Raw genomic sequence first — 24,670 nt, 5'->3', positions numbered from 1 at the left:
CAGAGACATGGGCCACATGGTTGGGGTTTGGTCACTAAGCCTCCTGCTGCCTGTTGACAGGAAGGATGTCGAGGGACCAAGGCCCTACAGAGTTTGGTGTCAATCATTTCTGTCCTTTAGCAAAACCAAGCCCACCATCCCCAGCACCCACCCTACCTGTTCGCCTGCCTCCCCTGGCTTCCCTGGAAATCCATCCAGGCCTCGCTCTCCCTAGAAAAAGGAGGACAATAAAAAAATGAATTATAGGCATATGATCATCAGGCAGCAGCTAAATGGACACCCCTGTGGCCACTATCATGGAAAGTGTCCCCAGCATGCTCAGCTCCACCCTCCACCAGGCACTTCTCAGCACAGGAGAGCCAAATGCACACACGCACACACACACACACACGCACACGCACATGCACACGCACACGCACATACACACACACACACACACACACACACAGGCAGTCAGTCCTATGGGATGTCAAGGAAGAGAGGTGAAGGGTCAGAGAAACCCGACACATGTGTCCCTTTCAGTTCCCAACTCTGTGTTCCAGGGATGACCACGTAGTATCTGTGAGTGGCAAACCCGCCCTGTCACCTGGGCCTGCCTGTAATAAATGAGTGGGGTTTGCAAGGCAGTTGCAGAAACTGCAGACACAGTTTATGTGTTATTCCTCCATCTAGTCCACACAGATGAACAGACCTAAGAACTGACTGCAGCTGGCCTGGCCTCCACCCGGCCCCACCGCTCACATGCACAGCTGCCTTTGAGTCACGCTAGCAGTGCAACTTGGGCAAGTCACTTATCTCTGAGACAGTGTGCTTATGATGCTTCATAGGAGCGATGATAATCCCTTCCTCCAAAGACACCCAGGACTCAGACAGAAGATGGCACGCCTGAAGCTCCTGGCTCCTGTGGACATCAAGGAGCAGCGTTCTTCCCCAGCTTCGCCCTGCTTTCCTTGAGCCAGTGCCCACAGTATTGGCCTGTCCCACAAGTGGGACACCTAGGTCAGGGCCTAGTGTTCTCGCCTAGTGTCCTTGCAGAAGGCTGCAAGAACCCAGTGATAAAGAGAGTCAGATGCTCCAGAAGGTGGATCTGTGCCTGTGGTGACACTCACACTACGCCCAGTGGACATGCTCCCTGCCCTCTGTCCACATGCTGCACTTGCTGTTCCTTCTGCTGGCTGCTGGCTCCCCTTAGGCTCAGCTTCAAGGTCACCTCCTTGAACTTGGCCTTCCCATTCTTCCTGTGGACTGCTGGATACCTGGGATATGGTTCTGTCCCTTAGTCTGGGGTCAAGTGACAGAGAAGAGCTGCCAAACCCAGCTTCCCAGCAGACGACTCCCCCAGGACCACCAGCAGCCATGGATTTGACCTTGGGAAATGTCCCAGGTCCTCTCTCAGGTCCGAAGCTGTACTTTCCTCTCACCTTGTACCTGTGACAATGCAATCAGGTACGTGTACTCTTCCAGAAGTCACTCAGTGTATCTAGAATGTAGATGTATGCACTTCTGTTTTCAAGCACTACTGTATATGGTTTGAAGAAGTTGGTTCATCACAGGAGGTCTGGGGAGATGGACAGGAGAGCTAACTTCCTTTTCCCTCTGCTAACTGATTCCACATTTATTACTGTACCTTCTCTCCTTACAAACTATGTAAGGTTGGCAGGCAGGAGCCCCAGCAACAGATGAGGAATTGAAGACCAAGGATAAGAAGCCCCTATGCCCCAGCTGGTACAGAGTGAGTCAGGGCCTCCTGACCCTTGACCTATCAACTATTTCCACTACCCCTGGACCTAAGCACACACAGGGCTCAGCACCTGGTACATGCTCCCAATGCCCAGAGCTACCCAGAGTTGTCAGAGCACCTGGTTTTCCAGACACAACTGTGGTTGACAGTGGCTAATTCCCAGGCTCTTTAGTGAGTGGACTCCTCTTTGTTCTCACCAGATGCATTTCACAGTCTGCCAACCATTGGAGCCCAGGAGCTCCTGACAAGCTCTGGGCTTCACTGTTCCTCAACACTAGGACCTACGCTCACCTACAGAACCTATCCCCACCTGTGTCCTCAGAGACATCTTCTGAAAATTCCCAGAAGCAGGGCTGCTTCCCATGTCACAGTGAACACCCTGTTCAGGGATGGCTGCAGCCCCACTGATGGATGGGTGGTGACACTCTTGGCTAAGACAGTGCTGGGACAGGGCCAGCACTGTGCTGGGTGAGGCCATGCAGCTGGAAGGGCCCGTCTCAAGGGAAGATGGAAACTTCCTTCTTGCTGATGTAAGACTCAGAGAGGTTCCTAAGAAAATAAACTACTTTAAGTACCCATTAAATATAAGAACTGGAAAGGGGCCCAGGGCATCAGAGAGCCCTGCTCCTCATTTGGCAGATGGATAAATGGAGGTGCCCAAGTCCCCAAGCCCATCAAAAAAGAGGTGGAAGTCACACCCAAAGCTGAGCTAGCAGAATCCATAGCTCACCCTCCCCTCTTCTCTGTCTCTGCCTCTCCTCTCACCTACGGTACTCACAGTATGCAGCTCAGGACCCTGCTAAGATTTTTACAGAAGTTAAGTCATTTAATCCTGCTGCAGTTTGACATAGTAAATACTCTAAACTTCTGCATGGTGGAAACTTGAGCCTCAGAGGTTAAATGACCCTCCAAAAGTTAGGCTGCTCACAGGGTCCGGAGCCAGGGTCCAAACACAGTCTCCAATCACTGCAGGGCTAATCCACACCATGGTGATGCTAAGCCTTGGAGGGACTCAGGCTGTTGGAGGCACCAGCTGAACTTTCTCCCCTGGACATCACCTGGAGGTGGCCCTCCACTTCCTGAGCTTCCCCATGGTGACTTCAGCAGAAAGGGCTGTGGGCCACCCTATCATACTCCAGTGTTTCAGACCTGTTCTGTCACCCAAAGGAAAGCCAGGCTGGGAATAAGGGGTCTCTACAACTTTTTCTCCTTGTCACAAAACACATGGCATCAGAAAAGTTTCCCCACCTGTACAGTAAGGAAAGTGCTGCAGGTTTCTCCAGTCTTTTATGGATCTGGGATGTCCATAGAAATGCAGCATTTGTTGACTAGACAAAAGTCTTAATGGAAGACTCTAAAAGCTTGCTGAGGAAGCTGCCGTGCACTGCACGGAAAAGGCTGCTGTTTCCAAACAGTGTTTTGGCAGGAACAAAGCACTGAATCACGGACAGCTGGATTTCCCCTGAAGCACAGGTGGGGACTGGAAATGAGTGTTTATGGACGTGTCAGTTAAGAGCTGGACACTTCTGTTATCTCATTCAACCTTCCAACAAGCTACAGGGAAGACACTAATATTTCCATTCCACAGATGAGGAAACAGGTTCCAGTAGCTCAGTGGCAGTCCCAGCTCCTCAGGGACAGGGCTTCTCCTCACCAGGGCACAGTCTAGTCTTCATTTCTCTGGGAAATTCAGTCTTGCCATCCTCAGAAGCTGAGTAGAAGCCACAGCACCTGGAAAACTTTGAGACCACAGTTCAAATGGTGGCCTGGGTCCACCCAAGCCTGGTGGGCACTTTCTCTCTGTGACATGTCCTAGATACCATGACACAGCTTCCCGTCTGATGCTTCATTCAGGCCTGTGGCTTCATCTAAGTATGTACTTCAAAATAAACCATCTGAGTCACATCACATGTCTCCAAAGTTCACATGTCCACACCGGCGGTCAAGGCCCTCTGTAATCCAAGTTTGATCTTGGGTCCTGCACCATCTCAGCTGGCACCCAGCACCATACCAGTGTGTCACAAAATGAGAACTGACCACATGCTTTGCACCAAGTGCTGGCTCAGTGAAGACCCAGACATGCAGGAGGCATGAGTTTCCTGCTCGAGAAGCTGAGAACACAATATATAGTTTTTAATTTTTTTCAGAACCTCCTCAATATTCTCTCATGAAGCAGATGACACTGTAGTGCCAGCAGGTGCCTCTGTGAGTCCTGGCAACCTATCTAGATGAGTTGACAGATGACGGGGATCTTGGGTTCCACAGTTCAGGAACAGTGGTGAGTTGAACACACGTCATCTGGAGCTGTGGTGTATGCTGGAACACTGACCCCAGGAGGAGCAGCCTGAGGCCCGTGAACAGAACCTCTGTGGGCCCTGGAGTGACTGCTCCTGCCTGAGGATCCTCAGATGCCCCTCATTTCAGGCTTGGCCCAGCCCAGACCTCAAGTGAGTGGAGAAACCACTCACCTTGGCCTCTCAGGGGTGGCTGCCTTCCCAACTGGTCAGGGCTTCTAGGCTTCTGCTTCTGAGGCCCCATGCTGGTATTGGACCTGGGTCTAAAGGTCAAGGTCCTGGGGACTCAGGCAGCTTGCATCCTCCAAATGTAGCTGCCTCTTATGTGGACAAACCTGGCTCCATCCAGACTGCTGTCTTAGCTTGTGTTTCTACACCTTTGATTCACCTCTGATTCTTTAAATCAGGGATCTGGTCTTAAGACATAGGATTTTATGGAGTCATCTACCATTCATTCATTGCTTCAGCAAATGCTTACTGAGGGCCATCTATGTTCCAGGGTCTACACTTGACACTGTGCATCTGCAGCCATGTGTTGCATTGATGTTGTAAGTATCTGTCCTGCCCACTAAGCTCTTGGACCCCTGAAGGCAGGGTATGTCTCAGTTCTCCCTGGATCTGGCCTGCAACTGGTACTCCATGGGTACCAAGACTGAGTGCCCAGAGGCCTGTTCCATCAATAGCACCACAAAACTTACGACCCCTCCCTTTTTTTCAAATAGAGGTAACTGAGGAGCAGAGAATTTATGTAACTTTCCAGGTCAGATGCCAGTCCATGGTAAAAACCAGGACCTGCCAGGACTCTGTCTAGAAGCCCTGACCTCTGCCTCTTGGAGAGGATGCTAGGCCTGCAGGGACTGAGACCACAGCCTCCAGCACAGTGCACCTTTAGGGTGGGAAATTGACACTGCACTGCACTGGTCCTCACTCACCACACATGCACACACCTATGTGCACTCATATTTTATATGCACAAACATGTGAGCACACACATGCACACTCATACACGCGCCATGGGCAGGTAGTCCCAACACCTTCTCCCTCTGGAGAGTGGAGGGTGCTGTGGGTTGATCAGCACAGCCTGCACGTACCTTTTCTCCATGCGGTCCTCTTTCCCCACGTTCTCCTTGGAGACCCTGGGGGAGGAAAGAGTAGTGACACCACCACAGCCTGTTTCTCTGTGCTTGTCCCCCGGGGCCTGCAGAGAAGCCACCTGGGCGCTTCCAGCTTGGGCTGCAGAGGAGGGCGGTGTGAAGACCCTGTAGCAGTGTAGTTCTGCTAATGGCACAGAGTGGCCAGGGCCACTTCCAGGGGGGCTGTTCCCCTGGTCTGGGTTAACCAGGTTCTTGTGGCTATAGACCAGAACACATCTGAGCTCACCTCACCAAGGGCAGAAATGTGGCTTCAGAGTTGGTCCCTGCCACCTGGAGCCTGCATGGATTCCAGGAAGGGGCCCCACTTTGAACTGGAGACTCTGGGGCCTTTTGCACACATCCCTCCTCCTGCCCCTAGAGCAGCAGCAACAGGGTCCTGTGCTATGGCCTGCGTGTGTGGCCCCTCCCTCTCCTCTCCTTTCTTAAAGAAGGGACCCTTGGACATTCCACGGGAAGGGTGTTAAACATGGAAGATACATCCCAGACCTTCCCATTGATTCCAGGGATAATTCATGCATCTTTGGCCTACAGGAGAGCATAATGTCAGAGCCACAAGACACTGTTCTGAAGGGCAGATGGTCACCCATGTCAGGGGATTAGAAGACACGGGTTCTATTTTAATCCCATCTAAATATTTTGGCTGTACATGCTGAGATGGGATGAGTGTCCAGGAGGCTCTGCAAGCTGCTTTGCTGAAAATGACTTTCTCCACCACACCCATCTCAACATTTTTTAATGAGAATGAAGAATAGGGTTAATGCTCGAGAAGTCACTGTTTCCTCCTATGCCATGGCTATCTGCTCTTCACTACTTTACTCACTGGAGACGCTGAACCTTGTGTCTGGAACTGGTCTAGGCACTGGTCCAGGGACCAGAAATTCAATAGACGTCACTCCCTTAAAGGAGGGGAGGACTAGACAGGTGGGCAAAGGGGTTTATTTAAACCAAGGGTCAGAGACCCCTGGGCTCGATCCTGGTTAACTACCTTGGAATGGGAGTCTCAGGAATGTGTGTGTAAACCTATTCCCCAGGAGATTCTTAAGTATCAGAGCATTTAAGCATTTCTGGTCTAAGAGGAGAGAGACCCGTGCTTCCAAGGCAACACTGCGTGCAGCCCAGCAGGTCCTCATCAAGCACATTCAGGTGAGGGACTGGCCAGAGCCTGGTTCCTGGTTCCTGGGCAAAGGGACAGTACCCCTCCTAGACAAGAGCCTTTACTTACAGGAACTCCAACCTGCCCAGGAGGTCCCGGAAGCCCAGGTGGTCCTTGGGGGCCCTGTAGAAGAACATTCACAAAGAAAAGGTTTAGAGATGGAAAGAATAGCCGAGACCAGTTTGATACAAAGATCCGAAGCTCAGCATCCCATAGTGCTGCCTGCGCCGCCTGCACCACCTCCCCAGGAGACCCCTCCACCTCTGCTTCCTTGCCCCTACCGGATGGGGCCACGCTCACACCCAGATCTGCTGGACTTCAGGCAACAGCTCTGGCATGTAGCTCTGAGCCACTGTGAGCCCAGATGCAGCAGTTCCCATTTCCACTTGCCCCACGTCCCTGTGACTTCCTGGGATCTGCCTGGGCACAAGCACATCTTTTGCAGTTGTGCGGCTGATTCGTGTGGCTCTCATTCACATTTTGCCCCCGGGTGGGTGCATCCTGAAGAGTCCTGACAAAGAGCCTAGTGGAGGAAGTCTACAGAGTCTGGAGGCTCCTCTGCTGCCCAGGCCACTAATTACTACAGCTTTCGAACAGCTAGTTTGGAAACATCTATAAAAATTTACATGAAAATGTGCATTTCCTTAGTTAAGGATATCCCAAATTTTGTGGTTTCTCCCCCTGCAATGAAAATATAATAGGCTTTGAGGAGAAACACACACACACATGTGCATGCTTTACGGCTTCATTGATTTTAGTGGAAAACAGATGAAATTATAAACATATCAAAATAGAGTCAACTTTCATGTGTAACTAAAAAGAACAAATAAAAAATCAGAAAAAGAAGAAAGAACCTTCAGGGCTATGAGTAGGGGAAAGGTCACACAAATTGCAATGCCTTCCGTATTGGGCGACACTATAGATGGGTGTGGGCTCTTCAGATTGGTGGGGAAGAATGCCTCAAATCACTTGCTAAATGAATTGCCAATTACATGATCCGGTTTTTAAGAATTGAGGGGAAATTGTTTACATGTGGATAGACACACAAATATATGTGCTGTGTGAGAAGGGGAGACAGGAAACAACCTGAGCCTCTTGTCTGTATTCACCGGGCCTCATTTTGCCTCAGGACCTGTCCTCTAGGAACATGAGCAGAACATGGCTCACCAGGGACACTTACCCGCATGCCCACTTCTCCAGGCAGCCCGGGCTCTCCCAGCTCTCCTGGCTCCCCCTGTGCAAACAAATTAGCACATGCTCAGAGCTGTCAGGACACACCAGAGCAACCAAAGACATATGGAGAACCCAAATCCTGCAGCTCCAAACTCATCATGAAAGGAGCAGGGGCAGGGGGGCATCCCAGGCTGCCCTCAGATGTTTTTCTATAAGCAAAGGATCTGATCTTCACCACCAATGCTATCTCCACCCACACTTTCTCCTACCATTGGAGGTCAACAAAAATAAATTTGGACAGACAGTGGAGGAAGTATCGTAATTGGAGTCCCAGTGATGTCTACCTTCATGGAGAAGGAGTGGGGCCTCTGGAGGGGACCAAGAGTTCAGGGACTCACAGAACTCCCCTTTCTCTCCTGGTCTCATTTTGTCCTAAAAGGCTGCCAGCTGTGAACTTACGGGGTTCTCACAAATCGGGTTCTGAGACCTGATCACACTCAGCTGCAGATGAAGAAGGACGAGAGGTAGAGAACCCACAGCCAATTCCATTTGGGTTCTTGGTATAGAACATCCCTTTTCCCAGAGCAGACGGACCTACTTTTTGAGATTGTTTTTTACTTTGGTTCCTGGAACATGTCCAAGCTCAGGGCAAGTGGGATGAGAGTGGAGTGCAGGGAAGAAGAGGAAGGCTGGCCTGCCAGGCGGGGTTAGGAGGCACTGCTTGGGTGTCACCATGACTCCTATAGCTATGAACTGGGGACTTGGGCAACTCTCCCCCACTAGTGCCAGTTCCCAGTTGAGTCACAGGGGGTCACAAGCCCCTCCCCACTGCCTGCAAAGCTCCTTATCAACGAAGAATGCAAGCTTCCAAGGATGCACAGGTGATATCCAGTGCCAACAGCAGCTGCTGCCATTCCAACTACTGGGCTGAGCTCCAGGGATCTGGGAAGATCTGATGTGGTACAAAGAAGCCCAGCTCAGGCCTGGTCCTGGCAAGGGCCACCTGATTCAAGGCACACGGTTCTGACCAGGAGATCCTGGCCCAGTGCTGCCTTCATGCTGGGGTGTTGGGAACGGCACTTACTCTCATGCCTTTACTGCCATCTCTCCCAGGAGGACCTGGCAGGCCCAGGGAACCCTAGAAAAAGAGAAAGGAATTAGCAACTTGTAGAGAGTAAGGACAATGTTGGGATAGGCTCTCAGGGTGCTGGTGCACTGGATAAAGTACCAGGTGGAAGGCTGCCGATAAGACTTTACTGCCTGAAGAGTGTTCGTCAGCCAGCAGCCGCAGCTTCACTTGGGAGAGGGGAAGAAATGCAGATAAATGCAGATTCCCAGAAGGTGCACCAGACCTACCACATCAGGGGCAATATTTCACAAGATCTCCAGGTACCTGCATGACCTGACAGCGTGAGTGAGAAGCTCAGTCTGCAACCCTGCCCTCGCCAAGGGTGGCCCTCTCTCTCTGGGCTGATGTCCCATGTGTAGAGGGGCGGGCCTGCCTGGCTTGCAGTGAGGCACACACAGCTGGGAAAGCCTCTGCAGGGCTTCATGGGATGTTTAGTAGATTCCTAGATACCAGATGCACTGTCCAATTGCAACAACCAAATAAGTCTCCAGGTGTTGCCAAATGTCTTCTAGGAGACATGATCCCTCCTGGCTGAGAGACACTGGGCTAGGACAGCTATTTAATGTTTTTTGTTTTTTTTTTCCCCCCCTTGGGACAAACTTAATTCTAAGGAATCACACAGAGATGCACATAACAAGCATAAATATGGAGCAGCTGTGGGGTGAAGGGGCCTGGGTTAGGCTCCTCACCAAGTCCCCTTCCTCCTGCACACACAACCCCCTGCAGCAGGCCAGGGAAGGCAGTTTAAAACAAGGGACTCCAGGGTCTCAAAGCTCCCATCCAGCTCTGACACCACCTGATTCAAATCCAAGGAGCTACCTTCTGCCCAGCTCCCTCTATCACCCTCAATCTTCCACATGACCCTGAGCAGGCAAGCCTCGACCTGGGCTTCCTCCATATGTCCAGTGAGAGCCAAGCGACTTCAGTGAACAGACAGACGCATCCACAAGTGCAGCTACAGGACCCTGCATGCTACAGTGCACTTCTGCAGACACTGTCAGACTTAGTCCTCGTAATGACCCTGTGAGAAGGGAGTTTGTTCTCAAAGGCATATCAGACATTACAATTTCTAGTTTCGTCCATAAGTTAAGAAGCATGCACACACATCTATACTTTTACAGCTGCTATGCAGTGTCTTCTGTGGTCTCAACGTTCCACCTAACATTGATCAGCATGGCATTGCAGAGAAAGACAGGCATTCTTGAGCTCGGCGTTAGATTGTCCTGAGTCCATCCCCGGCTGCTCACCACCAATGTGTTTTTTAACATTTTGACAACATGCAGCAGAATCTGCACACACACCAGTTCACTGACACTCAGCAGTCCTGAGCACCAGCCCCACTTCCCTGGCAATTCCAGAGCCCCTCTATCTGCCTGAGGGGAGGCAGAAGCTCTGCAAGGGGTCAGGAGACTGGTGGTCAAGAAAAAGTTGGGCTCAGCCCATGTGTGCCACCCCTCTGTAAGGCCCACATTCCACTCCTGCACTGACCAGACCCTGTGGATTGTGCATGTCCAAGACACCAGCCTCCTTAATGCCACATTCCTATAACTCTAGGGCTAAAATTCAACATTTTCCAAAAGGGAGACATCACAAAAGAGCAAGGACTTCCTCTGGACAAGAGCCGTGGTGGTGCCTCCCCCAGCATCGGCCCTTCACCAGTGCCTTGGTTACCATTAGGACACTGGGTCCAGGAAAGGCCAGTCTGTCCTCTGGCTCCTACAGGTTGGGAAGTCCTGCAGCAGGAGGCAGGGACTCCTACCTTAGAAATAAAGGTGGGGGCAGTGGTTCATTGTTGCTCTGAGGGCTGTCTAATAAGGGAGTCAGGGTGAGACCAAAGACAACGCCAGAGAGAACTCCGAACTCCAGAAAGTTCTGGAACCTGTGCTTTCCTCACAATGGTCGCTTTTCTAGCCTTGCTATTCTCTTCAAGTGGGTGCCTGCTGCACATCTGTGAATCTGGCCTACCCACAAGGCAGGCACCTGAGAGGGGGAAGCAAAGACACCTTGGCGCAGGGCCCAGGTGTGCCCTGTGACTTCCACTCCTTCTCCAACCTTGTGTGCTCACCAGGGAAGGTAACGAAAGCTGCTCCCGCTTTAAAACCAGTCTTAGGGCATGTCACCTCAGAACACAAAGCGAGCAGTAGGTGACAGTGAGAAGACCAAGTCTCCAGCGCCAGCAAACTGCAGCTTCAAGTCCTCTCCATCACTCAGTACCATGCCTAGGGTCAGGCCGGAGAAAGGCTGAGTCCCAGGCTCCAGGTGCAGGCAGGGCACACACCTACTTCAGGATCCACACATCTCAAGGACACAGACCAAGGGGCAACTTGTTTTAGAAGACCAGTGTGATAGGAGCAATGTCCTCCTTCACATGGGTGGGCTGCCTTTGTTTTGTATTTAAAAATCTGACTGAAACAGAGTAATAACTCCTCTGACTTTTGTTTCACATAGTTAAGACAGCCAAGGCAGCTCTGCAGACGCACAGTCAGAAATGTCTCCCTTCTTGTCACCGAGCCCTTGGATTAGATGGGCTTGTGAAAATTGTGTCCCCTGACCCAGATAGTTCATTTTAGTGTCATCTAATATTAATGCTACAAAATACTATCATGTCGCTGTGATACACCTAAAACTTCCCAGCTGGACTCCCTGTCTCCTGTCCTCAGTGGCTTTGAAAAGAAAAAGTCAGAGCTCTGGGCCACCCACTCACGTCCCAGCCAGAGTGCCACTCAGCCTCCCCAAGCCTACGTTTTGTCATTTGTAAGATAGTTTCGTGCTGATTTCAGATGAGAAACAAACGAGGACATATTTTGTGGATTGTAAAATATTATTAAAATGCCAATTACTGACATTCTTTTTTATATGTATCATATTTATTAATAAGTATTAATTACAACCATGGAATCAACTATAGCATCTTCTAACTTTTTTTAATTTGTTCTAATTAGTTATGCATGACAGTAGAATACATTTACGCATTTTGATAAGTCATACATAAATGGAGTATAATTTCTCATTTTTCTAATTGTACATGTTGCAGAATCACATTGGTCACGCAGTCATACATGCATATGAGGTAATAATGTCCATTTCACTCTACTATCCTTCCTACCCCCATACCCCTAACCCTCCTTTCACTCTCCTATACCTAATCTAGAATAACTATTCTCCCCCAGTGCACCCCCCCTTATTGTGAATTAGTATCTGCATATGAGAGAAAACATTCAGCCTTAGCTTTTTGGGTTGGCCTCATTTCACTTACCCTAATATTCTCCAACACCATCCATTTACCAGTAAAAGCCATAAATTCATTCTTCTTTAAAGCTGAGTAATATTCCACCATACATATATATATACACCACATTTTCTTTATCCATTCACCTGTTGAAGGGCTCTAGGTTGGTTCCATAGCTTACCAATTTGATTGAGTTGCTATAACCATTGATGTGGCTGCCTTACTGTAGGATGCTGATTTTAAGTCCTTTGAGTATAAATGCAAATGGTGGTTCCATTTCAAGTTTTATGGGAAATCTCCATACTGCTTTTCATAATATTTGCACCATTTTGCAGTCCCACCAGCAATATATGAGTGTACCTTTTTCCCCACATCCTCACCAACACTTATTGTTGCTTCTATTCTTGATAATTGGCATTTTGATTGGAATGAGATGAAATCTCAGATTAGTTTTAATTTGCATTTCTCAACTCAAAATGGATCAAAGACTTAGGCAACAGAACAGAGACCCTGTGCCTACTAGAAGAGAAAGTAGGCCCAAATCTTCACCCTGTCAATCTAGGATCTGACTTCCTTAACAACACTCCTAAAGTGCAAGAAGTTAAATAAAAAATCAATAAATGGGATGATTAAAACTTAAAGCCTCTTCTCAGCAAAAGAAACAATCAGGGGCTGGGGATGTAGCTCAGTTGGTAGAGTGCTTGCCTCGCAAGCACAAGGCCCTGGGTTCAATCCCCAGCACCACAAAAAAAAAAAAAAAAAAAAAAAAAGAAACAATCAATAATGTGAAGAGAGAGTCTACATGATTGGGGGAAAATCTTTACCACATGCACCTCAGACAAAGCATTAATCTCCAGGATATAGAAAGAACTCAAAAAACTTAACACTAACATAACAAATAACCAGATCAATAAATAGGCAAAGGAAAGGAACAAACACTTCACAGGAGAAGATGAACAATCAATCAACAAATATATGAAAAAATGTTCATCAGTCGCTTGCATTCTATTAAGAACTAAATATAAGTGCTGCCCCCAAGTGCATGTGGGTGAGCAAAGAGGGTGACCAAGACTGGAGGCTGCTCAGGAAGTGGTAAGGTCAGGCACAAGAAGACGCTTAAAGAATAAGGGTAGCCACAACAATGTGCAGGAGAGGGAAGGGGAGAAGACAAGGAAATGAAGACAGCAGGCCTCCAGGGCATGTGGGTTCAGCAGGACAACTTACTTCCTGCTGTGTTCTGGATGTTTATGTTCCCTCAAATTTCACATGCTGAAGTCCAATCTCCTACCCAACAGTATCAAGAATTGAGGACTCTAGGAGATGGGATTAGTGCCCCTATTAAAGAGGCTCGAGGGAGTTTCTTGGATTTCTGCCTATGAGGACACAGCAACAAGGGGCCATCGATAAGGCAGAGAGCTTCACAGACACCAACTCTGCTAGCACCTTCATCTCAGATTTCCTGGCCTCCAGAACTGTGGGCAATGAGTTTCTGTTGCTTACACATTACCTAGTCTAAAGCAATTTGTAGTAGCATTAGTAAGGAAGAAGACACTCCCTTCCTATTATCAGCTCCATCTGCTATGAACAGGGTAGTGCAAGGAGGAAGAGCCCTCTGCAAGGCAGGGAAATGCTTCCTCGGTGGAGAAATGCAAAACAAGCAACAGGTGCTGTCATTTTTAGTGGAATTTCTGAGCCTCCTTATTGCCTCTGTTAAAAGGAAATCAACACTCAGGTCGTGGACAGCATAGCAATAGATAATGCATGTGAAATCTGCTGCAGAAGAAAACTAAGGCTCAGAGAGGACCAGCCTTCCCAACAAGGTGCTAGCAGTTGTGACTCAAAATTGGCCCTTGATTCCAAATGCAGCACTGACCTCTCTGCCCACCCCCCACTCACCATCTCCACGACCCCATCTGGAGATCATAGGAGGGTAACATCTAGCAGGAAATTACCCATCCATCCATACCCACTCATCAGTATCCAGATCATACTTTAGGTTCACCCTGTTAACTCACTAGGCATGATACAGAGATAGAAGGGAACATACATCCCTCTTACTCTCTTGGTTAATTAGTTATCACAGTATTTCTAAACACAAGGAGCCCATCAGAGGTGCTATGTTAGTCTACTATTCACTCATTTGGTAGGAGTCATGGCAAGCCCTTTAGGCAGGGTCTTGGAATATCTATGGGCATCGGTTCCCAAAGTGTGGAGATGGTGAGTGGGGGTGGGGCAGAGAGGTCAGTGCTGCATTTGGAATCAAGGGCCAATTTTGGTCCTTGGCCAAAAGCATCAGCATCACTTGGGGCTACTGCCCCACTGTAGGCCTACTGAAGCAGATACTCTGGGAATGGGGGTCCCATTACCCAGGTGATTTGAGCATCAGCTTGGGTTTGAGAACCACTTCTTAATACAGACAAATGCAGGTCATGGAGTTAGAAAACATGGGATCAAATCCTGCCTCCACCACATACAGAGGAATTCACTGGCACCCGGTCTCACTATAAATACATAAGACGAGAACACTCTCTTCCTCAAAAGTTAAGTTAAACAGCATGCACGTGAACCCTGGCAGCCAGCAAGTGCTTGTAAATGCAGGTACTGTCATCATTCTTAGATGCCCTGTGAATTACCTTAGATGAACTGAAGAAAAGAAAGATCTCTACAGCTGCCCACCTGGAACACACTGTCTAAGACACTCTCTGGGCTTCCTGAGGCCTCAAGAGTTGCAGATGTCCTCAGTGGGAGACACAAGAGCTCCCACACTTTGGGGCCTCTGAGGATAAGATCTCATTAATGCTGAGAACACAGGCGTCACGTGGTGTATGAGAATGGAACACTATGCTGGCATAATGGTAATTATACTTAACATTATGGGCACTTTTTACAAATATAAGTCATTTATTTTCATTAGCTCATTTAGTCCTCACAGCAACCCTCTGCAGAGAGTGCTTTATTTGCCAATTCACAGATGAGGGAGGGAAGTCGGGGTTATGGGGTTACAGGGTTAAGTAATGGCCCACAGTCATGCAGCTGCTAAGTGGCTGAGTAAGGTCTGGATCCAGCCAGTCTGTGTCTAGGGTCTGCTCCCTCAGCTCCCCTGACCCCTCAGTCCAGTTGTCAGCCTTTCCCTTCCCAACAATGTTCTCACTCTTTTATACAAAGGCCTTGGTTTTGTGACTAGCCCATTAGACCTGGCAAGCAACTAAGTGTCAGATGGTGCTGGAGAAAAATTAGACTTCCCCATCCAGCTCTGCCTGTGTGGAGCTGAAAGACATTAACTCAAAACTGCTCCAAGGCACCTTCAGCACCATGGACAGGGCTGGGAGCACCCTTCTTTCCTCTACTTTAATTCCGACCTACAAAGCTATGGGGGCACATAAACAGCTAAATCAGGTTTCCCCTAAGCCTTTTAATTATTGTAAAAATGGAAGGCATTCAACCACAGCTATCCAATTCAATAACCACGAATGATGCCCACTAACGCACACACTAAGGAAAGGAGATGGGGGAGCTGATTACGCCAACCATGAACAAAGAGAAAGAACCCGGAGCTAGAAGCAGATGGCATAAATAAATGTTAGAAGTTTCACACATATAAACACAAATATGTAATTTACATTTTCTGGCTCCAAAGCTCTACAATGCAGTCATAACATGAAATTGATTCCTATGAGAAACAAGGATCTAGAATTCCCAGACAGCAGCATTGCTTTCAGAAGGGAGCAGCAGATGGCACTGGCCAATGTAGTGGTGAAGAGTGAGGATTCATCTCTGGTCTTGTGTCTTGTATCAGACAGACCCAGTCTCAACCCCAGACTCTCACCTGTTCTGTGATCCTGGGCATGGCCCAGCCTCATACAAGGGGTTTAGGAATCTGCCACTCAAAAGCCAAATAACCTAGCACAGATTAAGGAATCAATAAAGGGCTTACATCATGAATCTTTTCACTACATACTATTTTCTTTTCAGATGAAGTTCATATACCATTCAGTATAAGATCACAGTGTTGGAAAGTGAATTCTGCATGGCTGCTGTTGCTAATGCCACTACCCAATGCTTCAAAGAGAATCAATGAATTAAAAATGTGTCTCCTGTTCCTTGCTATGCCATGCATTTCACCAATACCTGAAACCACTTGTCTCCCTCTGCTTGGGCTGCTATAGCAGAACTCGTTGAACCAGGAAACTTATAAACAACAGAAATTTATTTCTCACAGCTGTGGAGGTGGCAAGTCCAAGATCAAGGTGTGAGCAGAAGCAGTGTCTGGTGAGGCTCACTTCCTGTTCACAGGGGACACCGTTTGCAGTGTCCTCACATGGCAGAAGTGGTGAGAGGGTCTCTCCTTGGCCTCTTTCATAGGGCACTGATCCTGCACAGGTCTCCACCTTCATAATCGACTCACCTCCCAAATGCCCACCTCCTAATGTTATTATATTAGGGATTAGGATTGCAAAATGTGAGTTTTGAGGGGACACAAAACATTTAGGGCATAATGTCCCTAATATGGATAAGTAACATGGTTTCTGGAGATCATTCCTAGATCATTCCTGGTCACCACTCTGTAACGAAGGCATCCTCCCCATCCACCTTTTCTCGTATCACAATTTCAAACAAAGTCTGTGTCTAAAAGACACAGACCTGGTTCAGGTGAGAAGGGCCTACTCTTTCACAATGTAGACAATACAAGTTGTGTCCATCGTGTTGGGAATCAGAGAAGTGTTGTTATAAAAGCACACCTGACTATTACCTGCAGATTCCCCTCTAGTCAGAGGCAGGGTTGAGCAGGAACATCACTTCTAGCCACTGCCTCCACCCTACTAGCCACACAATGATCAGAGTGATTTTCCTAAACACCTACTCCCCTTTACTCTCACAGGCAGATGTTGTGTTCATCATACTCCAAAGTTCACATTCCCCATCTTGATGTTCTTTCCTAGTCCCCTAGTGTTATGGGTTAGATGTGAGGTGTCCCCCCAAAAGCTCATGTGTGAGACAATGCAAGGTTACAGGTGAACTGATTAGGTTATAAGAGCCTTAACCCAATTGGTGAATTAATCCCCTGAATGGGGTTAACTGAGTGGTGTCTGTAGCAGGTGGGTGTGTTGGAGGAGATGGGTCCTTGGGGCATGCCTTTGGGTTTATATTCTGATTCTGTTCTGGTTGAGAAGGGTTCTTGCCCTGCCTCTTGATCATACCCTGAGCCACTCTTCTCTACCACACTCTTCCTCATGATGTTCTGCCTCATCTCAGGCCCCAAGGAATGGAGTCTGCCATCTATGGACTGAGACCACTGAAGCTGTGAGCATTCAAATAAATGTCTCCTCCTCTAGTTGTTCTTGCCACGCCTTTTGGTCGCAGCAACATAAAAGTTAACTAAAACACTGAGTGTGGTGTCTGGCTCTCAATAGGTAGTCGATATCATTTTGAATAAGCCAGAGCTTATTATAAGCAACTTGTTCTCTTCCTAAGTCTCTGTATAATGAAATAAATACCATCAGTGTGTTTGTGTGGTTTTGTAAGTTTTGATGCCTTTTTCCATGAAATGGGAATAACTGTGCCTTCTTCCTGCTATTGTTGGGGGGGATGACTAGGAAAATGTCTCAAACCACCTGGCTTGGTGCCTAACACCTCAAAGATCACTGGAGAAAAAGCATCCCTGAGATTTCAGAAAGAATAGGAAATGGACCTAGAAAAGATGAACCCAGTGTCAGCAGAAGACAAATACTGAGGAAGGTCATTTGGAACCACATAACATTACTAGGACAGTTTGGTATACACTCCAAACACACTGGATGCCACCTGCCAAGTATGCAGACCAAGGTGACATCAGTGGTATTTTAAGGTCACTGCCAATTCAGAAGCACTCACATGTTTATAGCAATGGAAGCCATCTGGAGCTGAGGAATTCCAGGTACCCTGCCCCAACAACCTGACAGCTTCACAGTCCATGGCAAAATGGAGATGTTTCATGAAGATTGAAATGATCAAAGGACAAAGGATCAGAGAGCTCCTCAGGGACTGGTTTGGGAATGAATGTGCAGAGACTCAGGGAGCAAGCTGCCTCAGCTGGTGGTAAGAAACCTGGCTTTCTAACCACCTGCCTTAATTCCACCCTGCAGGCCTTGGGTTGTTTCCTCACTTTTGTAATTAGCACCTGAGTTATTTGGCTTCATGGTGAACCACCTTACAAAGACTCTCTACCTGTTGATTTCAGAACACTCAGTTGGTTTCACAGCATCCTGACACCTCCTTCAGGTGTGTGGTCCAAGCCCATGAAGAAAACATACAAAAAGTTGAAAGAGCCTGTGCTGCTTGTGTGACTCAGAGACCTTTCTTCTGTTTCTTCTGTTGAAAGGGAGCCATACAATAGCAACTTCCCTGTTCCTAAAAACTGTTCAAGCTATTTTCAGAACAAGGTGTAGAACCTAGAAGCTGACCTAAAATGATCTCCAGAACCTGGTGGAACCAAAAGACTCTGAGGAGTAGAAGCTGAGGAATGCAAACAGGACCCCACAGACCTAGGCTAGGAATGAGGGGTGGGTCAGCAGCTGCAGAACAGGCCTGAGTTAGCTGGTTCCCTAGAGCAGCAGGAGTTAGTCCACCAAGACTTCCAGTTGTAACCAACTAGCCCCTATTTCCACCCACCCCAGGCTCCCTAAGTCCCCGCCCTATCTGTCCATCCAGGAGATATATCTAAGCTTGCCTCCCATCTCCATCCTTGTCAGTCCACCTTTAGGGAATATTTCTTTTTGCAAAAGTCCAGCACCATGGTCTTGGCTTCTGTGTGTGTTGAGTGATAAGCCCTTGCTCAGTATCACTGTCAGGTTTATGAGCCTGAGAAAAATTAAAGAAAACTATCAAAGATGATAAATCATATTTCCATGACCCAAAATTCTGTCTGCTGGTGAGTCAGTGAGCTCAGTAAATTTAGCTGCATTTCTTATATGCACCGTCTGATTTTATCTTTCTGGCACACCACACTGTGCCACTGAGTGCACAATCCATATGAAGTTTTGTTTACTGCCATATGGATTCCTGTGAACATGCTTAACAAAGAACTTTTTTTTGGTGGTTTTTGTTATTGTTCTTCCTCCTCACCCAAATGCTGAGTATCTAGTTGCTGATCCAAGGATGACTTTGTAGGGCACTTAGCCATCCCTGTGCCTCTCCAGGGTCTCTAAACATGGTCACCAGAAATAATCTTGGGTCAAGTGATGGGGGTGTCAAGAAGAGGAAGTGTGGGGGGTCTGGAAGACCATTTTTCAGCTGTGTGACTTTGGGACAGTCACTCACCTTTTCTATGCTTCAGTTTGCTCAATTGCAGGGGAAGGGGTGGTTTAATCAGCTCTGCAGCTTCCCCCTCACTATAATAACAATCAGTGACTGTGTTTCCCAGATACCTACTAACTGTGTGACCTTAGGCAGGAGACTTGACCTCAGAGTTGTTTTCCTCATCCATGAAACAGGCATCCCCTGAAGTCTGCCTTACTGCAGGGAGATAAACCTCAGGCAGCACTTAGGAGGACACCTGGTACAGACTGACAGTGACAAAAAGATGAAACATAGCCAGGATAAGAACTAGGATCCTTGGACTCACTAGGCTCCCCATGCAATCCCCTTGGCATCCAGCAGCTACTTTGAAGACAGCAGTCAGCAGAGAAGTCAGTTTGCTAAGCCCTGTCCAATTGCGTGAGTCACCAGCCCCCTGTGGTCCTTGCCAACCCCTGGCCTACCCTGGTCCACTCATCCCCAGAAGGGAAGCAGAGACTCTCCATTACAGAAGAGAGTCCCAGAGGACAGTGCTGGGAATGGGCTGCCTCCATGCTCTCAGAGCTGCTGTCTGAAGGGGCTCTGTGCTTCTTCACATCCCACCCCTAGAAGGAGGAAGGAGAGACACAGAGAGGGAGGTGACTCACTGCAGTCACACAGTATGGTGTGAAAGAATCCAGATCAGACTTTGCTAACAAATGCCAACTGCCAGTCAATGTGTCAAGTGAGGACAGAGGCAGGAGTGTTAGTCTTCCCAGCATTCTGCCTCTGCTTCCAGCACCAAGTGAGGAAGAAGGATGCCTGACTATAGCTGTGCCCCCAGGGCCACAGGTCCTGGAATGCATGGCTTCAGGTGTGACCCTGGGCACCAAGCAGGTGCCTTGAGGTGTCAGAAGAAGAAACTAATTGTTTTTAGTCAGCTTTTTCACTGCTGTGACTAAATGACCTGACCAACACAACTGTAGAGGAGGAAAAATTTATTTGAGGGCTCACGGTTTCAGAGGTCTTAGTCCATAGAAGATCAGCTCCATTCCTTGGGGCTCCAGGTGAGGCAGAACATCATGGCAAGAGAGGGTGGCAGAGGGAAGTGACTCGCATCATCAGGAGCAGAAAGACTCCACTCTCCAGATACAAAATACATACCCCAAAGCCACGCCCCAATTCCGATGTCCTCCAGCCACACCCTACCACTTCAACTAATCCCATCAGGGATGAAGTCACTGATTGGGTTAAGATTCCTACAACCCCATCATTTCTCCTCTGAACGTTGCTGCACTGTCTCACATCCAAACCATAACACTAATGGGAGAGCATGTTAGGCCTCCCAGAAATCCTCCAGGTCTCTGCTGCTCACTCCTCTGTCCTCATAACCTCCCCGACAAATTCCATGGCAATCCCTGACTGCCCATGAATTTCTAGGTGTGTCTCCTCTCACATCTATCCTTCACCTTCTGTTTGAGCATCCTCTGCATGTCTGACTATGCACAGACCCTCTACCCCCACAAACAAACCCTGAACATGGTGGTCCTCAAACTGCTTCTCCAGCTCTACTTCCTAAGCTCTTGAGTCCCATTACGTGCCCTCTGCCCTAAACGCTATGAACCACCCACATCTGAAGCGAGCATTCTCCCCGACAGTCTGCTCATGCTCTTCCCCCTGCATGGGAGGCCCTGCCCAAAGTCCACTTCTTGGGTGCAGCTCAAGAGTCAAGTTCTCCAACAGATTCTTCTGTGACTCCCCAAGACACATGGGTCCTGCCTCCCACCTCACCCAGCTGCCATTTCCTATCTCCACCTTCTCTCTTCCTGTGGCATACTGCACATGCTTTGACCACTCAAGTGAAGGACATGCACTTCCTTCACTGAACACAGCTCAGAGTACCTCTTCTCCCCACTGGACTCTTCATCAGGTAGCATGGCGGCAGACACCTCCCCCAAACCCAAGTCCCCACCACCTTCCCCTTGGAGGAGTGCAGTAAAGGCAGGTGCTTACCTTTTCACCCTTTTCTCCTTGGACAAATGATCCTCTGCCCTAGAAAAAGGAAAGCAGAAGGCCAAGTTTACTGCAGAGCATCCCCATGCCAGGGCATCACCCTGAGACTGAAAGGGCTGAATGCTTTCATCAGCTCTGCTAGGAGCCTCTGAAAGAGATGAACTATTATGGATTGAATGTGGATTCTCATGAAGGCCACCTCATGGAATTTTTTCAATATTTCAATATCATAGGTACTATTCTTTGCTTCCATGACAGCTTTCATGATATATAATTTGTACACCATGTAATTCACCTATTTCAAGAGTCCAATTCAATTTTGAGTTTATTTAGGGAGCTGTGCAATGATCACCATAATCAACTTGAGAATATTTCCATACGTTCAGAAGGAACCCTCTCCAGTTAGCAGTCACTCCCCATTCTCCCAACCTCAGTTCTGGGCATGTGCTCATCTATTTTCTCTCCCTAGAGATGGGCCTATTCTAGACATTCCATGTGTATGCAAGTTTGTACCATGAGGCCTTTTATGACCGGCTTCTTTCATTTGGCAGAGTCTCTTCAAGGTTCAGCTAGTGGCATCATGAGCAGAACTCCACCTTGCTGCAGATGAGCATGACGAAGCACACATACAGCTGCAGACGAGCATGGCGATGCACACATACAGCACGTCATTTTTATTTGTTCTTCAGGTGATCGACCATGGTCTGTTTAACCTCTTAGCAATCATAAATAATGCTGCTAAGAATACATTTGTATAAATTTCTCCGTGGACACAGCTTGCATGTCTTTGGCACATATACCTAGGAGTGCAGCTGAACTGTTGGGTCAGATGGTGTCTCCACATTTACACTGCTGAGAACTGCAAGACTCTCTCCAAAGCAGCGGCACCACTTCTTGCCAGCAAAGTATGAAGGCTCCTATGTCCCTACATCCTCCTGGCTCTGTCCATTTCTGAAAGTGAGCAATGCAAGTGTCTAGCCATCTGCATTGCATCATCCATTTCTTCTGTCAATCTTATCAGTGGTATTTTGTGTTCTGGAGTTCATTTGTAAGGTGCTTATGTATTTATAATACTTATTTCTAAAGGAACACCATTTTATCATTAAAAAATGTCCCTCTCAATCATCTATTTTTGTTTGAAAGTCTATTTTGTCTGATATTAAAATAATCACTCCATTTTTTATGTCTTCTAGTTTCAGAATATTTATTTTCCATCCTTCTACTTTCTACCTATTTGTATCTTTGGGAGTTTTCTGTTTTGTTGAGTTTTTCAGTGCTGGGATGGACCCAAGGACTTGTGTGTGACAGGCAAGCACTCTACGTGTAGCTTTGTATAAAGTATGGAATGTCTCCCTCTGCTCTTTCTTTGAACATGCTTCTACCTTCCTCTCTTCTGACTCCCCATGAGGTATGCCCTGGTACACTTCATATCCTCACAATTCCATGATGTCTCCTTTTTGGTCATTATTTTCTCTCTCTGTACTTCAGACCACATCCATCTTGGAGATGCTAGTTCTTGCCTTCAATAGTCTAGATCCACTGCTGAGTCTCATGGAACTTAGTTATTTTTTCATTCCAGTTATTATCATTTTTTTTTTTCATACTGAGGGTTGAACCCAGAGGGGCTTAAACACTGAGTCACTGAGCCACATCGCCAGTTCTCCTTTTTTTTTTTTTTTTTTTTTTTTTATTTTGAGAGTCTTACTAAGTTGCATAGGTCCTCACTAAGTTGCCGAGGCTAGTCTCAAACTTGCAATCCTCCTGCCTCAGCCTCCACAGTCACTAGAGTTATAGGCATGAGTGATGGCCCCCAGCTTCATTTCAGTTATAAACTCCAGAATGTCCACTTGTTCATTTGAGTTCTTTCTCTTTTTTGATATATCGTACATGGAGTGAAATGCTGTCACCATGCCTTCCTTCAGTTCTTCGAGAATTACCCCTCGTTCCTTGTGCGATCACCTCTAGGACTTGTGAAGGCTTCTCTCGGATTCAACATGTGTGTCCTCTCACAACCCTTTCTGTGGCCTGATTTCTTTTTCCGTGTTTCTGTCACATTCTCCTGCTTTGTCACCCTTCTTTTAAGCTTTTTTGAAGACAACCCCTTAGGTAATTAGTGGGGTGACTGGAGAGCAGCACTTGCTGGTCCAGGGTTGTCCTTTATTCCTTGTGTATTTGCTCACTGACTTGACCAGTTGTCACAGTAGAGTCTGTCCCTGATGCCAGCCTTGTGTCTCCAGTGCTGCTCTTCAGGGGACATGCCTTGGACGTGACACAGTCACCCCACCATGACAATAGTCTTAGCAGCACTCTTTTCCTGATCTGCCTGTTCACCTCCTATCTCTGCTGATGTTAAAGCCAGTTCCCAGGAGCCACTCACTCTGGGCTTATTATTATGATGTTTTCTGTGATGCCTGTGGACAGATCACTCCAATATCTGATTCAGCTAAATCAGGTCAGAGGTTTGTGCGTGGGCCCAGGGCCATGCTTGAGGTATAAGGCAGATGCCAAGGGTCCTCCTGGTGGCCTTGGTCCCTCTGTGAGCTGGCGGGCTGATGCTTCAACCTGGTGCTGTCATGGAACACTCACTCTCTATGACCAGCCACCAATGTCCTCTTTGTTTCTGGAGATATCTGACGCTTGCTCTTTCCACGTCAGATTCAAAACCTGTGCCTTTGGGAAGAGCTTCCATTTTAAGGACTGTTTAACCCCTGGGGGAACCTCTGAGTCCCTGCTCTGCTGCAGGCTGGAAGGGAGGCCCCTTCTGTTGGAGTGGCACTCATGTGGCAGAAGCAGTGACCTCTGGCTGACTGTGCCTGCATCTCACCTCCTCCCTGTGGGGGAGCCCGAGCAATCTCCTTCAACAGTCTCGGCCTGTCAACCAGAGGGAGAACTTCCACCCACGGATTGGGCGTGGGGGAAGGAGAGTGTTCCCACCTCTTGGCAGCATCTGCTGGAATTTAACCTCTGTTACTCCAGAGGCAGGAGAAGAGAGATGCTGGGATTTCCCCAGGCATGGATCTCTAAGGGGGAGTGGGTCCAGAGTCCCTCAGGCTGCCATTCCAAAAGTAAACCTCTCCAGGCATTACTTTTATATCTGTTTCCACACATGGAAAATGAAGCTCAGAAAGTTCTAGCAACTTCTTCAGCTCATGGAGCAAACTGGTCGTGTAATAAGATTTGCGTGGGGAGGGGCGTCTACAGTTAGTGCCACTTCCTCGATTTCAGTACATTCCACCTTGATGCAGCTGCCACTGGCCCCAGACAGGCATCAGATATTGTGTCATGGACTACCACCCTCAGTTCAGGGCTCCAGAGTACAACATGCTACTCTCTGACAAACTCAGGAGGATTCTCTGATTCCGGAACAGGGTGCCACAATCTCCTCTCCTCTGAACCCAGACTCTGCAGACAGCACTTGACATAGTGAGTCCTACTCCAGAAATGGAGGAGAGGGGAGATCTGGCATTCCCTATGCCCACTGCATGTCAACTGAGCCCCTACACCCACACCTTCAGAAGTTACCACATTTCTGC

The 24,670-nt window shown here is 48.0% G+C and overlaps 1 protein-coding gene and 1 non-coding gene across 2 annotated transcripts in view; one reads left to right on the top strand and one right to left on the bottom strand.

Moving 5' to 3' along the window:
- The window catches only part of Col22a1 (collagen type XXII alpha 1 chain), a 235,778-nt gene that overhangs the window by 136,031 nt on the left and 75,077 nt on the right, over window positions 1–24,670 (bottom strand). The window contains exons 12-17 of the mRNA XM_047525428.1: window positions 21,138–21,176; window positions 8,600–8,653; window positions 7,523–7,576; window positions 6,412–6,465; window positions 5,127–5,171; window positions 157–210 (exon numbers count right to left, since the gene is read on the bottom strand). Of these exons, the coding sequence (XP_047381384.1) occupies window positions 157–210; window positions 5,127–5,171; window positions 6,412–6,465; window positions 7,523–7,576; window positions 8,600–8,653; window positions 21,138–21,176 (300 nt within the window). The remainder of the gene's footprint in view (window positions 1–156; window positions 211–5,126; window positions 5,172–6,411; window positions 6,466–7,522; window positions 7,577–8,599; window positions 8,654–21,137; window positions 21,177–24,670) is intronic.
- On the top strand, window positions 12,547–12,620 carry Trnaa-cgc (transfer RNA alanine (anticodon CGC)). The gene has a single exon. It is a non-coding gene; the product is annotated as a tRNA-Ala (tRNA).

Source organism: Sciurus carolinensis, chromosome 1, assembly GCF_902686445.1.
Source record: "Sciurus carolinensis chromosome 1, mSciCar1.2, whole genome shotgun sequence".
NCBI lineage: Eukaryota > Metazoa > Chordata > Mammalia > Rodentia > Sciuridae > Sciurus > Sciurus carolinensis.
The sequence above is the reverse complement of the archived record's forward strand: the minus strand, read 5'-3'. Positions and strand labels throughout refer to the sequence as shown.